Consider the following 15000-nt stretch of genomic DNA (forward strand, 5'->3'; position numbering starts at 1 on the left):
CCTCTGGTAGAGATGTATCTCTACCCCTTCACCCAATCAAACAACACAACATTTAAACGAACCCCTTTTAAGTCTTGATACAGTCGATGTGTGTGATTGCAGCTCTCAAGGTCAAACCATTGCTGTAGCTGCTTAAAAATTTAAGAGATAATCCCACCATCTACACCCACTGAGCTCTCAGAAGAGAAAAAACAGCCAAAAGTACAAATGAAATGTATCCCTTGGTTTGAGGTTTATTTGCAAGCTGCCTTAAAACCTGAGGCAAATGTGTTTTTTTTAAAATTGTTAATTGCTGTGTAACTAAAACCCACAAGAACCACTCTATTTCTCTGTAAAGGAAAATAGCCCATTTCCTTTCTTGATCCTTTGCCAAGGTTACTTACACAAGAAGTGGTTTATTCTGGGTTTTGACTTGGTTCCAGATGAGGGTTGACTGGGCGGTTTGTTTGGAACTTGCGCTGTTAACGTTACATAAGTCACTGATTCATCATCTTGTGAAAATAAGGAATCATCATTTTTATTTCTCTCTTTCCTCCTTTTAAGTCTCAAGTGGTTCTGCACCTAATCCGATCAGGAATGTGTGAGGCGTGGTGATTTATGACCGGGTTTATGCGATTATAACTCGGTCGATTGTTAAATAGCAGGTGTTGGTGCAACAACTGGTAATTCATTTAAATTGCTGAATTTAATTATCTCCTTGTTGTTTGCTGCCATTGAAAATGGAGGGTAAATATCACAGGATGGAACGTGGGGAGAGAGGGGAGCCTTGCTTCAAGGGGTCGGGGGCATATTCTGTTTGCTCTGCGAATCCTCTTCATGGTCAGACGATACTTTAAAATCTTATCCTCACTTTCAAACCTCTCTGTGGGCTCACTCCTCACTATCATTCTAATCCCTAAAAGCTCTAAAAGTCTCTGCACTCTGCTCATTTATACCTCTTATCCTCTTCTTAAGAATGATCCTGGGACTGAGAGGGTTAACAGTGTTTGGTGACTCTGGGCCTGTACTCATTGGAGTTTAGAAGGATGAGGGGGGCTCTCATTGAAACTTATCAAATATTGAAAGACCTAGACAGAGTTGGCAGAGAGAGGATGTTTCCTATAGTGGGGGAGCCTGGGACCAGAGGACGCAGCCTCAGATTAGAAGATAAGGAGGAATTTCTTTAGCCAGAGAGTGGTGACTCTGTGGAATTAATTGCCACAGATAGCTGCAGAGGTCAAAACATTGGGTATATTTAAAGTGGAGGTTCATGTGTTCTTAATTAGTAAGGTTATGGGGAAAATTAGGGTTTAGAAGGATAATAAATCAGCCATGATGGAAAGGCAGTACAAACTTGATGGGCCGAATGGCCTAATTCTGTCCCTATGTCCTATGCTTTTCTGTGTTTTTATTAGGGCAGTATGGCAGCGGTTAGCGCAACACTATTCCTGCACCAGCCACTGGAAGAGTGCTGGACCGCGGAAAGCTGACAGTGGCTGCAGCGTAGCAAATCGTGCGATGCTTAAAAGTGTCAGCAGTCAACAATCGGAGTTCAGTTCCTACTTCACCTGTAAAGAGTTTGTACGTACGTCCTCCCATGTCCGCACGGGTTTGCATCAGGTGCTCCGGTTTCCTTCCACAGTCCAGAGACGCACAGGTTAGTGGGTGTAACTGGGTGGCATGGGCTCGCTGGGTTAAAAAGGACCTGTTACCGTGAAATCCCCTCCCTAAATCTCCTTAATTCCCATCCCCATTTCCATTCCGACATCAGGCCATTGCCTCTTCTGTGTCATGATGAGGCCACTCTCAGGGTGGAGGAGTAACACCTTATATTCCACCTCAGTAGTCCCCAACCTGATGGTATTAAATATCGATTTCTCATTCCACTAATTTTTTCCCCTCCCTCTTCTCTCTTCTCTCATTCCCCACTCTGGCCCCTGCTCCTTCCCTTTCTCCTATGGCCCACTCTCTTCTCCTATCAGAATTCTTCTCTCCAGCCTTTTACCTTTCCCACCCACCTGCCTTCACCTATCAACTTCTAGCTACCCTCCTTTCCCCCCCCCCACCTTTTTTATTCCGATGCCTTCCCCCTTCCTTTCCAATCCTGATGAAGGGTCTCGGCCCAAAACGTTGACTGCTTGTCCACTTCCATGGGTGCTGAATGACCAGCTGAGTTCCTCCAGCACTCTGTGCTGGATCTCAATCCTTCTGGTTTCTGGCTACAGCTCACTGGTAGTTCAAAATCAAAATCACTTTTTTTGAAGTGAATTGTGGTAAACTACCAACGCAAACAATGAAAAAGCGAGTGGAGGCAAAGCAAGTTCGTAGGGTGTCCCCTGGTGGTGTGCTGCAACATTGAGATGCACTTGGTGTTGGAGCCACGCTGGTTGGAGGAAACGATTCGGAGGGGAGAAGACGGGATGGAGGAGTTCCGATGCCCATCCAAATAACTCGGGTACGAGGGTGGATCGCTCCAAGCAATGAGCCAATTTGGAGAGGACGAGAATGACTTCTTCAGCAGTGAAATCCAGGTCTGAAGCAAATCAATGGGCAGCATGTTCAAGGCCCGGAGCAATTCACCGCAGCAAGGCCAGGTCCTAATGCGAGGTACAATCCACTGGTTGAACAATCTAAATGCCGGCCCATATAGACTGGAAAGGTAGGGTGCCGGAAAGTTTGGACCACCCTGGGTGCCAAGCCTATTTGGAGAGGTCGAGAACAGCTCCTTCGGCAGAGAAATCTAGGCCCAGAGCAAACTGCCGGCCGCAGGGATGGGTCCTTGCGTGAAGTTCAGATAATTTAAACGCTAGACCAGGTAGTCTGGGGGCTTCTCTCTCCACTGCACTAAGGCTGTGAGATTGCCCATGGCTGCTGTGCTTTGTGTCTGTGAACTTTACGGCGATTTGCCCCAGTAATACAATGAGCTGAATACTGAGGCTTCGGGCCTACTCCGGACTGCTCTGGGGATTTGGATCTGAGGGCTCCGTTTGGTTTGGAATGCTTTGTTGTTGTTCGTTTCCGTTGTTTATATGATTTGTTTTGTGTTTGTTTTTTCTTTCTCTTTCTCTGAAACTTTGAATTTTGTGTGTATTGCCTTAAATCTCTGCATCTTTCTACTCTCCTTCAGAGCTATCCCTTAACTACATCGGTGAGAAAGTATGATTATCAATTGGTTAATGAATTTAAGAAGACTCTGTAAATAATGAAGATTCAAGTTCCTGCAGATGCTGGAATCTCCCCTTTATTCTTCAGTCCCCCATACACTCCATCTGCCCATCACCCACACGCACTTTACCAACTGGTCCCTGCCTAAGTCACTCCCGTCTGTCCTCCCCATCCTCCCTCCCTTTATTCCATCTTCCAAAGTTCAAAAATTTCTAAGTTCAAAGTAAATTTACTGTCAAAGTGCATATATGCCACTATTTACAACCCTGAGAATCATTTTCTTTCAGGCATTCTCAGTAAATAGAAAGAAACACAATAGAATCAATGAATAATCACACACAGCAGAGACAGACAAACAACCAATGTGCAAAAGACAACAAACTGTAAAAATACAAAAACTAATAAAAACAATAAATAAAAGAGCAATAAATATCAAAAACACGAATGGTAGAGTCCTTAAAAGTGAATGATTCCATAGGTGGAAAGAGTCCACTTTCCTCTCCTATCAGATTCCATCACTGCAGCCCTTTTTCATTTCTACCTGTCACCTCCCAGCTTCTGATGGTAGTTCCACCCTTCCCTCCTCCATCTGCTATTCACTGCCCCTCCACCTGGATCCACCTATCACCTCTAAACTCTCGCTCCACCCCTTCCCTCTAGCTCTTTACACTTGCCATCTCCATTCCAGCTTTCAATCCAGATGAAAGGTCTTGACCTGAAATGTCGACTGGAGATGCAGCCTGACCTGCTGATTTCCTCCGGTGTTTTGTGTGTGAAGTCAAGTTTTCATAAGATCATAAGAAACTGGAGCAGAATAAGGGCGTTTGGGTCATCAAGTCTGCTCTGCCATTCCAATTTGGCTGATTTATTTTCCTTCTCAACCCCATTCTCCTGCCTTCTGCCTGTAGCCTTTGATACCCTTAGTATCCTTGCTGTGGTTTTGTTGCCGTTGCTGTCGTTACATTCTGAGTTACTCTGCCGAGCATCGTGGGCATGCTATATTGGCACTGGAATGTGTGGCGACACTCGCAGGCTGCCCCCAGCACATCCTTAGGTTGTGTCGGTTGTTAATAGCAACAATGCATTTCACTGCATGTTTTGATGTACATGTGATAAATAAAAGTAATTTGAATCTGAATCCTTGTGTTTGCTTCTAGTGCCACCCAAGCTGTTGGTCAGCTTCCAATAACTTGGTGATGGTATCCAAGCCACCTCCTCCCCTGGGTTCTTGTGGCTATGGTACCAAGCTAATCAGAGCATGGCTGTGTGGCATTGCCCACACGGTGCTGGTGAGCAAACAGTCCAGTGGCAGGCTTCAGATTCAACCCACCAAGGTACGCAAGGATGGACAGAGTTTACTGTGCATTGGGAAGCTGTTTACAGACCTGATAGAAACCTAGGGGCAGCTATGAAAGACTGCTGTGTTCATCCAGGCCAGCCTGACACATAAATAATGTTTTGTTGCTCATGATTGTTAACGACCTGGCCAACCTTGATGGTGGACAAGTTCACACACCGATATAGAACACAGTACTTCACAGCACCATATAGGCCCCTTGGCTCACAATGTTGTGCCAGTCTTGTAACTTACTCTAAGATCAACCTAAACCCTCCCTCCTACACAGCCCTCCATTTTACTTTCAACCATGTGCTTATCTAAGAGTTTCTTAAATGCCCCTAATGTATTTGCCTCTACCACTGCCCCAGCAGCAGGTTCCACGAAGATTTCGGAAAACAATTATAGAACTCATCTAATGTTGCTTTCACAACCATTTTTAACAGACCATTTAATCCATTCTAAAATAAATAAGGTTAGTGTATTCTAACTCAGACTCAGACATACTGTATCCAAACTCCTCACTGCCTCAGTAACGCAGCCTGCGTAACCAACCCGGACATTCTCTCTTCTCTCTCCTGAAAGCACGTACTGCCAGGCTTAAGGACAGATTCTACCCCACGTTCAACAGACTCTTGAATTTGGAGTATTGCATGCATTTCTGGTCACCTACCTACAGGAAAGGTGTCAATAAGTTTGAAAGAGTGCAGAGAGAATCTACAAGTATGTTGCCAGGGCTTGAGGACCTGGGTTACAGGGAAAGGTTGAACAGGTTAGGTCTTCATTCCCCAGAGTACAGGACAATGAGTGGAGATTTGACAGAGGTATACAAATTATGAGGGGTAAAGACAGGGTAAAAGCAGGCAGACTTTTTCCACTGGGGTTGAGTGAGACAGAACTAGGATTAAGGGTGAAAGATGAAAAGCTTTATGGGGAATATGAGGGGAAGCTTCTTCACTCTGAAGGTGGTGAGACTGTGGAAGGAACTGTCAGTGCAAGTTCAATTTCAACATTTAAGAGTATTTTGGATAGGTACATGGACAGTAGGGTTATGGGTGCTATCGTCTGGGTGCAGATCGATGGGTCTAGGCAGATTGATAGCTTGGCATGGACTAGATGGGCTGAAGGGCCAGTTTCTGTGCTGTCTGATGCTCTGATCTCCTGTACGATAAGTTGGACTCTTAGTGTTACAATATACCTGTTTATGATCTTGCACTTTATCGTTTACCCACAGTGCACTTTTTCAGCAGCTTTTACACTTCATTCTGCATTGTTATTGTTTTACATTATTCCATCTCAATGCTCTGTGTAATGATTTGATCTGTACGAACTGTATACAAGATAAACTTTTCACTGCATGTGACAATAATAAACCAATGTTGTGATTGACTAAAACTGAGCCCGTGGAATCTGTAACTGGGAAATATGTCTTTATTCACACAGTGAACTTCCAGGAGAGAGAGAGAGAGCCCAGGAGAATCCGAGAGAATCTCACTCTCTAAACAGGATATTTTATATTTCTTCAACACAAAATTTGCAATAAACAATTAAAATACAAATTAAAAATTGCTGAGGAATTGCTCGGGTTTTCCAGCATCTGTGGAATCTGGAAATCCAAGCAATACACACACAAAATGTTGGAGGAACTCAGCAGGTCAGGCAGCATCTATGGAAAAAAAGTGCAGTTGACGTTTCGGCCCGAGACCCTTCGGCAGGGTTGGTCTGTTGAAGGGTCTCAGCCTAAAATGTCGACTATACATTTTTTCATAGATGCCTGGCCTGCAGAGTTCCTCCAGCATTTTGTGTGTGTTATCTGCAGAACCTCTTCTGTTTATAATAAACAATTAACTATTTTTTCATCTGTTATAATCATTTACTTAGCATCAACACTTGTAACAGTCAGATAAACTTACAGATTTACATATTTACAAAGGCAGCACATCCCATTTAGTGAAGCCCCTGAATTACTGGTGTCTGTTCCAAAAACCAAACACCCAAAATATATCCCCTTTGTTAGAGTGTTGAGAGATGGCTTCATGAATATACAATTAACCAGAATGTTTCAGTGAAAAAACAGGTCTGTCCTGAACTGTGGATTAACTGACAGAGAAGCATCTTTAACAATAGCCGGAACATTCTATGTTTTCCCCTGTGCAGTTTCAATGGGACAGAATTTAAATGTCCCACACCCAGTGACTGGTTTCACTAGCCACAAAGTTAAATGGTGTATAGATTTTATTTCCTGAAGACTGGTTCTCATTTTAGTAAGTTCACATTGATGCTGTCCATAATTCCATCACTCCAGAATAGCGCCAGCGTACAACAGTCCCTTGGTCGACACCTTCCAGATAGCCCACGAAAATATCTATTTTACTTCTTTTATGTTTTTCACCTTAAATGGGTTTCTGGAATTGTTAGAGCTTACAATTAACAATCTGGAGATCGACTGAGTGATCCAGCGCTTCGCTGTCTTCTAGAAGATTCCAGGAAGCGAATGCGTACTCAAGACGGCCTCGAGGCAAAGAAACTTTGAAACAGGGTGCGAACAGATGTTCCACTCCATTTCACTGGTTAAAGCGTCCATTAATCGCCGATTAAAGCATCGAGGAAGATTGAGACATCAAGGTGAATGCAGAAGGTGAGCGTCTGCCTTCCTTTCGATCGCTGCCGGAGAAGGAATCTGTGAGCGGCTATCGCTGTGGCAGGCGGGTAGGCCTCTCTGCATTCACGTGGTGTCTCTCTCTTTCACTAATGAAGGAGGACGTTACCATGGATCTGCATTATAGATTGGACTATTGCATTTTCCGACTGTAGACTTTCACAGACTTGTAGTTTTTATTATCTGTGTTTTTCGCTCACTCCTTTCCGCTTTGTCATGCGGGGGTGGGGGGTGCAGTTTGAAGGTTGATGTTTTTGTTATGTTCTGTTAGGTTTTTGATGTTTCTCTCTGAACAGCTTTCATGTTCATTCTTTGTTTCATGGCTATCTGGAGAAGACGAATCTCAGAGTTAGATATGGAAACATACTTTGATAATAATAAATGAACCTTTTTTATTCTTAATAACCATTACAGAATGGCCTAATTCTGCTCCAATGTCTTATGGTCTAATACCAATATTAACTGACCTTTAGCATTCATTTTAAGAGTATTAGAACATAAAAGCAAGGACGCAATGCTGAGGATTTATAAAGCATTGGCCGAAATGCATTTGGAGTATTGTGAGCAGTTCTGGGCCCCTCATCTAAGAAAGGGACGTCACCAACCAAGAAAATCGGCAGATGCTGGAAATCCAAAGCAATATTGGAGGAACTCAGCAGGTCAAGCAACAACTATGGAAAAGAGTAAGCAGGCGATGATTCAGGCCAAGACCCTTCATCAGGATGTGCTGGCCTCCGGAGAGGGTTCAGAGGAGGTTCAGGAGAATGATCCCGGGAGTGCAAGGGGTAATATGTGAGGAGCATTTGACGACCCTAGGCCTGTGCTCAGTGGAGTTTAGAAGAATGAAGTGGGGGGGGGGGGAATCTCATAGAAACCTTCTGAATATTGAAAGGCCTGGATAGAGTGGATGGTGGAGAGGATGTTTCCAGTAGTGGGAGAGTCCAGGACCAGACCGCAAATCAGGATGCTCTTCACTGACTACAGCAAAGGATGGTGCAAGAGTGAAACAGGCCTTCCACCAGAAGTGGTAGATGTGGGTTCAACGGTAACACTTGAGAGGTTTGGGTAAGTACATGAATGAGAGAGGTATGAACAGCAGATAGATGGGACTAAGCAGCAGGACAGGCTGGTGTGGACTAGGTGGGCCCAAAGGCCTCTTTCAGTGCTCTAGTGCACAATCACTTTATGTATTCAATTCAAAGGGTTTCCTTCAGACACATTTTTTTTTAATGGATTTGGAGTATTATGTGCAGTTTTGGTCACCTACCTACACAAAAGATGTAAATAATGTTGAAAGAGAACAGAGAAAATCTACAAGGATGTTGCCGGGTCTGGGGGGATATGAGTCATAAGGAAAGATTAAATAGGTTTGAACTTTATTCCTTGGAATGTAGAAGATTGAGAGGAGATTTGATAGAGGTATACAAAATAATGAGGGCTACAGACAGGGTAATTGCAGGCAGGCTTCTCCGCTGAGGTTGGCTGGGACTACAATCAGAGGTCATGGGTTAAGGGTGAAAGGTGAAAAGTTTAAGGGGAGCAAGAGAGGAAACTCCTTCACTCAGAGGGTCATGAGTGTGTGGAATGAGCTGCCAGTGCAAGTGGTCCATGCAAGCTCGATTTCTACTGTTAAGAGAAGTTTGGATAGGTACATATATGGAAGGGGTATGGAGGGCTACGGTCCCTCTGCAGGTCGATGGGACGAGGCAGTTTAAATAGCTCAGTATGGACTCGATGGGTCAAAAGGCCTATTTCTGTGCCGTCTTTTTCTATGACTCTGATCATACCACAAAGTGAAAGAAGGAAATATTAGAGCTAGCTGGGGTGACCAGAATCTTGGTCAGAAAACTGCTCATTTAGAAAGATGATTAATTTTTGACTACAGCTCAGCAGGCAATACTATCATCCCCTCAAAACTAATCAATAAGCCTCAAGACCTTGACCTCAATACCTCCTTGTGCAAAATGATCCTCGATTTCCCCCCTTGCAGACCCGAGTCAGTTTGGATTGGCAACAACATCTCTTCCACAATCTCCATCAGCACAGGTACACGACGAGGCTGTGCTAAGCCCTGTGTTCTGTTCGCTTTACACTAATGACCTATGTGGCTAAGCACAGCTCCAATGCCATACTCAGGTTTGCTGATGATACCACCATCATAGGCCAAATCAAAGGTGGTGATGAACCGGTATATAGGAAGGAGATTGAAAGTTTGGCTGAGTGGTGTCATAACAACAACCTCTCACTCAATGTCAACAAAACCAAAGAGCTGATTATTGGTTTCAGAAGGAGGAAACCAGAGGTCCATGAGCCAGAACTCATTAGAAAAACAGACGTGGAGAGGATCAGAGGCTTTAATTTCCTTGGTATTATTATTTCGGAGGATCTGTCCTGGGCCCAGCAGGTAAGTACAATTGCAAGGAAAGACCATAAGACATCGGAGCAGAATTAGGCCATCTAACCCATCGAGTCTGCTCCGCCATTCAATCATGGCTGATCCTTTTTTTTCCTTCTCCTCAACCCCGGTTACCGGCCTTCTTGCCGTAACCTTTGATGCCATGTCCAATCAAGAACCTACCAATCTTTGCCTTAAATACACCCAATGACCTGGCCTCCACAGCTGTATGTGGCAACAAATTCCACAAATTCACCACCCTTTGGATAAAGAAATTTCTCCACATCTCTGTTTTGAAAGGGCGCCCCTCTATCGTAAGGTTGTGCCCTCTTGTCCTGGACTCCCCCACCATGAGAAACATTTACTCTGTCTAGGCCTTTCAACATTTGAAAGGTTTCAATGAGATCTCCCCCCATCGTTCTGAATTCCAGCGAGTACAGACCCAGAGGCATTAAATGTTCCTCGTATGATAACCCTTTCCTTCCTGGAATCATCCTTGTGAAACTCTTCTGGACCCTCTCCAATGCCAGCACACCTTTTCTAAGGCGAGGGCCCAAAAACTGTTCACAATATAAGGTGAGGCCTCACCAGTGCTTTATAAAGCCTCAGCATCACATCCTTGCTCTTGTATTCTAGACCTCTTGAAATGATTGCTAACATTGCAACTGCCTTCCTCACCACCGACTCAACCTGCATGTTAACCTTCAGGGTGTTCTGCACAAGGACACCCAAGTCCCTCTGCATCTCAGATTCCTGGATTTTCTCCCCATTAAGAAAATAGTCTGCACATTTATTTCTACTACCAAAGTGCATTTTCCAGCATTGTATTTCATTTGCCACTTTCTTGCCCATTCTCCTAATCTGTCTAAGTCCTTCTGCATCCTACCTGATTCCTCAACACTACCTGCTCCTCCACCAATCTTCGTATCGTCTTCAAACTTGGCAACAAATCCATCAATTCCATCATCTAAATCATCTATGTACAGCATAGAAAGAAGTGGTCCCAACACCGACCCCTGCGGAACACCGCTAGTCACTGGCAGCCAACCAGAAAAGGATCCGTTTATTCCCACTCACTGCCTTCTACCAATCACTGCATCCATTTCTCTTCCCTCACACACTGCAACATCAGACATGGCAACGCCTCTACTTCCTCAGGGGTTTGCAAAGATTTGACATGACAACTAAAATATGATCAATTTCTGTAGATGTGCAGTGGAGACTGGCTGCATCACAGCTTGGTTTGCTAATTCCCTTCAATGGAAAAGCCTGCAAAAAGTGGTGGATACAGCCCAGTCGATAACAAGTAAAGCCCTCCCCACCAATGAGCACATCTAGAAGAAGCACTTCAGCAGGAAAGCAGCATCCATCGTCAGGGACCCCCATTGAAACAGGCCACGCTCTCTTCTCACTGCTGCCACCAGGAAGGAGATACAGGAGCCTCAGGTCCCACACCAACAGTTACCATCCCTCAAACATTAGCTTCTTGAACCAAAGGTGATAACCACACAACTTCACTCACCCCATCACAGAAATGCTCCCACAGCCTATGGACTCACTTTCAAGGACTCTTTAACTTATGGTCTCAATATACTTTTTTTCCCTCAGTTTTTGTTTTTGCACAACTTGTCTCTTGCACGCTGGTGTACGTCCATTTTCCTGGGTACAATCTTTCAGTGTTTCAATTCTATTTATTTGAATTTACAGTCATTGCCCACCAGAAAATGAATCTCAGGGTTGTAGATGGTGACGTATATGTACTTTGACAATTACTTTGAACTTTGAACACAGGTGGAATGGAAGGACATCCCTTTAGTACAGAGAAGAGGAGGAATTTCTTTGGCCCGAGGGTGGTGAATCTGTGGAATTCGTTGCCACTGACAGCTGTGGAGCCCAGGTCCTTGGGTCTATTTAAAGCAGACGCTGGTAGGTTCTTATTTAGTACGGTGTCAAAGGTTATGGGGAGAAGACATAAGAATGGTGTTGAGAGGGATAATAAACCAACCATGATCAGGTAGACTCGCTGGGCCAAATGGCCAAATTCTGCTCTAGGTTCGTCTATGGTGCCCGGTGCTCCTGAGGTGGCCTCCCCTGCATCAGTGAGACCCGTCGTAAATTGGAGAACTGCTTCATCCAGCACCTCTGCCCCATCTGCCAAAAGCAGAACCTCCCGGTGGCCAAATGTTTTAATTCCAATTCCCATCCTGTCGGTCCATGGTCCCTCTTGTGCCATGATGAGGCCACCCTCAGTGTGGAGGAGCAACATCTTATATTCCATTTGGATAGTTTCCAACATGATGGCATGAATATCGATTTCTCTTTCCTGTTAAAAAAAATTCCTTCCTGCTTCCCTCTTCTATTCCCCACTCTGGTTTCTTATCTCTTCTCAACTGCCTCTCACTTTCCCCTGGGTCCCCTCCTCCTTCCCTTTCCCCTAAGATTCTCTCTGCTCTCCTATCAGATTCCTTCCTCTCCAGCCCTTTACCTTTTGCACTCACCTAGCTTCACCTATCATCTTCTAGCTATACTCCTTCCCCCTTGCCCCACCTTTTTATTCTGGCATCTTCCCCCATCCTTTACAGTCCTGGAGAAGGGTCTCTTCCCGAAACATCGACTGTTCATTAATTTCCATAGGTGCTGCCTGACCTGCTGGGTTCCTCCGGCATTTTGCGTGTGTTACTAATTCTGCTCCTATGTCTTATGGTCTTAAAATTACTGTTTGCAAACCTGCTTCACGGCAGCAGCACACACCTACACTTTGTTTTAGCAAAACGCTTCATCCTTTGGACAGCAGAGGAGTAGCTGGCAATCGTGTTGTCACAGCTGTCCCTGCCAATCCAGGTGCCTTAACCTGTTTGCATATCCTGCAGCAAAATCCATACCCTACAGAGTTGAGGGATTGGCTTCAACCACCATCAAAGGTTATGTAAATCTGGCCACATTCTTTAGAAGCTGTTTGTTCGTAGGCCGTTGACTTAGCTAACAGCAGTTAGTATTTTTTCCCCAAAGGCCTTGTTTGCGCAGAATTAGATCTGTTTGCTGAACCACCGGAAGAATCCAATAGTGCAGTAGACTTTCCAAACAGTGGGGAACATCCTCCAATCAATAGTCCCTATCACAGTACTGATAAGTACAGAAAATTGTGCCAAGTCTAATATTTACCCAGCCTGCTATTGGGCACTTGTGGGCTGAAACAGTAAAACATTTGGCTTGTGGACTCAAGGGTATAAAGGTTGTTCCAATTTAATACCTTACTTAGAACAAACAAGGCAAGTAAACATTCTAACTGATGAAATGTGTAATAGCAAACAGTTGACTTGTTTCTGTAACTTTATTGAAGGTCATTTAGCACAGAGAGCCTGGGCCGCTTCTGTTAATGTGTGTGGGTCGGCTGTAATGCCTATAAACACTTGACAAAGATACCGCACAATGGCAGTGAGGAGGCAGATCCTGCTCTTCGAACTTCGGCCCCGAGTGCCTGGAACTTACTGACGTTGGCAACTCTCGCAGACGGTTGCAACGGGGTAAGGAAATGGTGGGTGGGGAGGGGAAGGGGGTGGTGGGCAGAATGCTTTCTAGGCACAAGAGATTCCGCATACGATGGAAACTCAGAGCGACAGGGGGCCAGGCAGCATCCACGGGAACGAATACAGTCGACGTTTCCAGTCGAGGCCCTTCATCAGGACTGGAAAGGAAGGGGGAAGAAGCCAGGAGGTGGGGGAGGGGAAGGTGCACAAGGTCGAAGGTGATGGCTGAAGTCAGGTGGGTGGGGAGGTGATGGTCACATTGGGTAGGCGATAGGTGAGACCAGTTGAGGGGGAAGGTGGATGGCTGGGGGAGGTGGGGGGATGAAGTGAAAAGGCAGGCGATGATAGGTGGTAGATGTAAAGGGCTGCAGAAGAAGGAATCTGATCGGAGAGGTGAGTGGACTGTGGGAGAAAGGGAAGGAGGAGGGGGACCAGTGGGAGGTGACGGGCAGGTGAAGAGAAGTCATGAAGGTGTGGGAGGTAACCAGAATGGGAATGGTTGCAAAGAAAAATAATTTCAGGATGTATATTTTATACATTTCTCTGACATTAAAAGTACCTTTGAGTGGAAAAGGAGAGAGTGAGAAAGAAAGAGAGAGAGAGAGAGAGAGACATGGATCATTAGAGGTGCAGAGGGAGAGAGGGTCAGTAAATTTAAATTTACTGGTGTTAACAGATCAGAGAATATGTCCTGGGACCAGCACGTCAGAGCCGTTACAGAGAAGGCATGACAGAGCCTCAGTGTTCTTAGATGTTTGCATAGGTTTGGACAGAAGTTTGTCACCAAAAGATTTGACAAACTTCTATAGATGCGTGGTGGAAAATATCCTGACTGGTTGCATCATGGCCTGATATGGAAACACCAATGCCCAGGAACCGGTTAAGGGAAATGGTAGATGCAGCTGAGTCCATCACAGGCAAATCCCTCCCTACCATTGATCACATTTACATAAGTGTTACCACAAGAAAGCAGCATCTGTCATCAAAGACTCCCCCCCCCCACCCACCCAGGCCATGCTCTCTTCTCACTACTACCATCGGGCAAGAGGTACAGGAGCCTTAGGTCCCACACCACCAGGTTCAGAAACAGTTATTACCCTACAGCCATCAGCCTTCTGAACTGGTGTGGTTAAATTATAGTCATAGAGACGTAGAAAAATATGGCACAGAAAGAGTCCATTCGGCCCATCTAGTCTGTGCCAAAACATTTAAACCACCTGGTCCCTTTGACCTGCACCCAGACCTTCACCAGGTGAATTCTACTCACCACAACTCTGAACTGATTCCACAACCTACAGACTCACTTTGAAGGATTCTTTACAACTCGTGTTCTGGTTGATTACTTACCAGTCTTTGTTTATACATAGTTTTTCATATATTTTATTTTTTTTACCTTTTCTGTTAATTCCTGCAAGAAAATTAATCTCAATGTAGCATATGGTGATATATACATACTTGGATAATAATTCTAGAATATAGAAAGATAGAACATAGCACAGTACAGGCCCTTCGGCCCACAATGTTCTGCTGATCTTTTTACCTATTCTATCATCAATTTAATCTTTCCCACTGGCATAGCCTCCATTTTCCATTCATCCACATGCCTATCTAAGAGTTTCATAAACATTCCTAATTTATCTGCCTCTACCATCACCCTTGGCAGTGCATTCCAGGCACCCACCACTCTCTGTGTAAAAGACGTACCTCTGGGATCTCCCCCCATTACTTTCCACCAATCACCCCAAACTTATCCCCCGCCCCCTTGCATTAGCTATTTCTACCTTGGGAAAATAAAATCTCTGACTATGTCTCTACCTATGCCTCTTATCATCTTATACACCTCTCTCAGGTCACCTCTCATCCTCCTTCACTCCAAAGAGAAAAGTTGAGTGAACTCGGCCATCAAACTTTACAACTCCTCCCTTGGAGGGTCAGACAC

The 15000-nt window shown here is 44.8% G+C and overlaps 1 protein-coding gene across 15 annotated transcripts in view; it reads left to right on the forward strand.

The window, feature by feature from the left end:
• Positions 1–521: 521 nt before the first annotated feature.
• The window catches only part of LOC134355783 (uncharacterized), a 131786-nt gene continuing 117307 nt past the window's right edge, over positions 522–15000 (forward strand). For 12 of the 15 annotated variants that reach the window (XR_010020201.1, XR_010020199.1, XR_010020197.1 and 9 more), the window contains exon 1: positions 12816–13058. Coding sequence is in view for 1 of the 15 variants with exons in the window: in XM_063066176.1 (XP_062922246.1) it covers positions 1498–1636; positions 11326–11460 (274 nt within the window). In the remaining 14 variants the exon portion in view is untranslated. Of the gene's footprint in view, positions 663–1394; positions 1637–11325; positions 11461–12815; positions 13059–13400; positions 13455–15000 lie in introns of those variants that run through there. The other 3 variants (XM_063066176.1, XR_010020192.1, XR_010020196.1) reach the window with 3 other exon arrangements.

Source organism: Mobula hypostoma, chromosome 13, assembly GCF_963921235.1.
Source record: "Mobula hypostoma chromosome 13, sMobHyp1.1, whole genome shotgun sequence".
NCBI classification, from domain to species: domain Eukaryota; kingdom Metazoa; phylum Chordata; class Chondrichthyes; order Myliobatiformes; family Myliobatidae; genus Mobula; species Mobula hypostoma.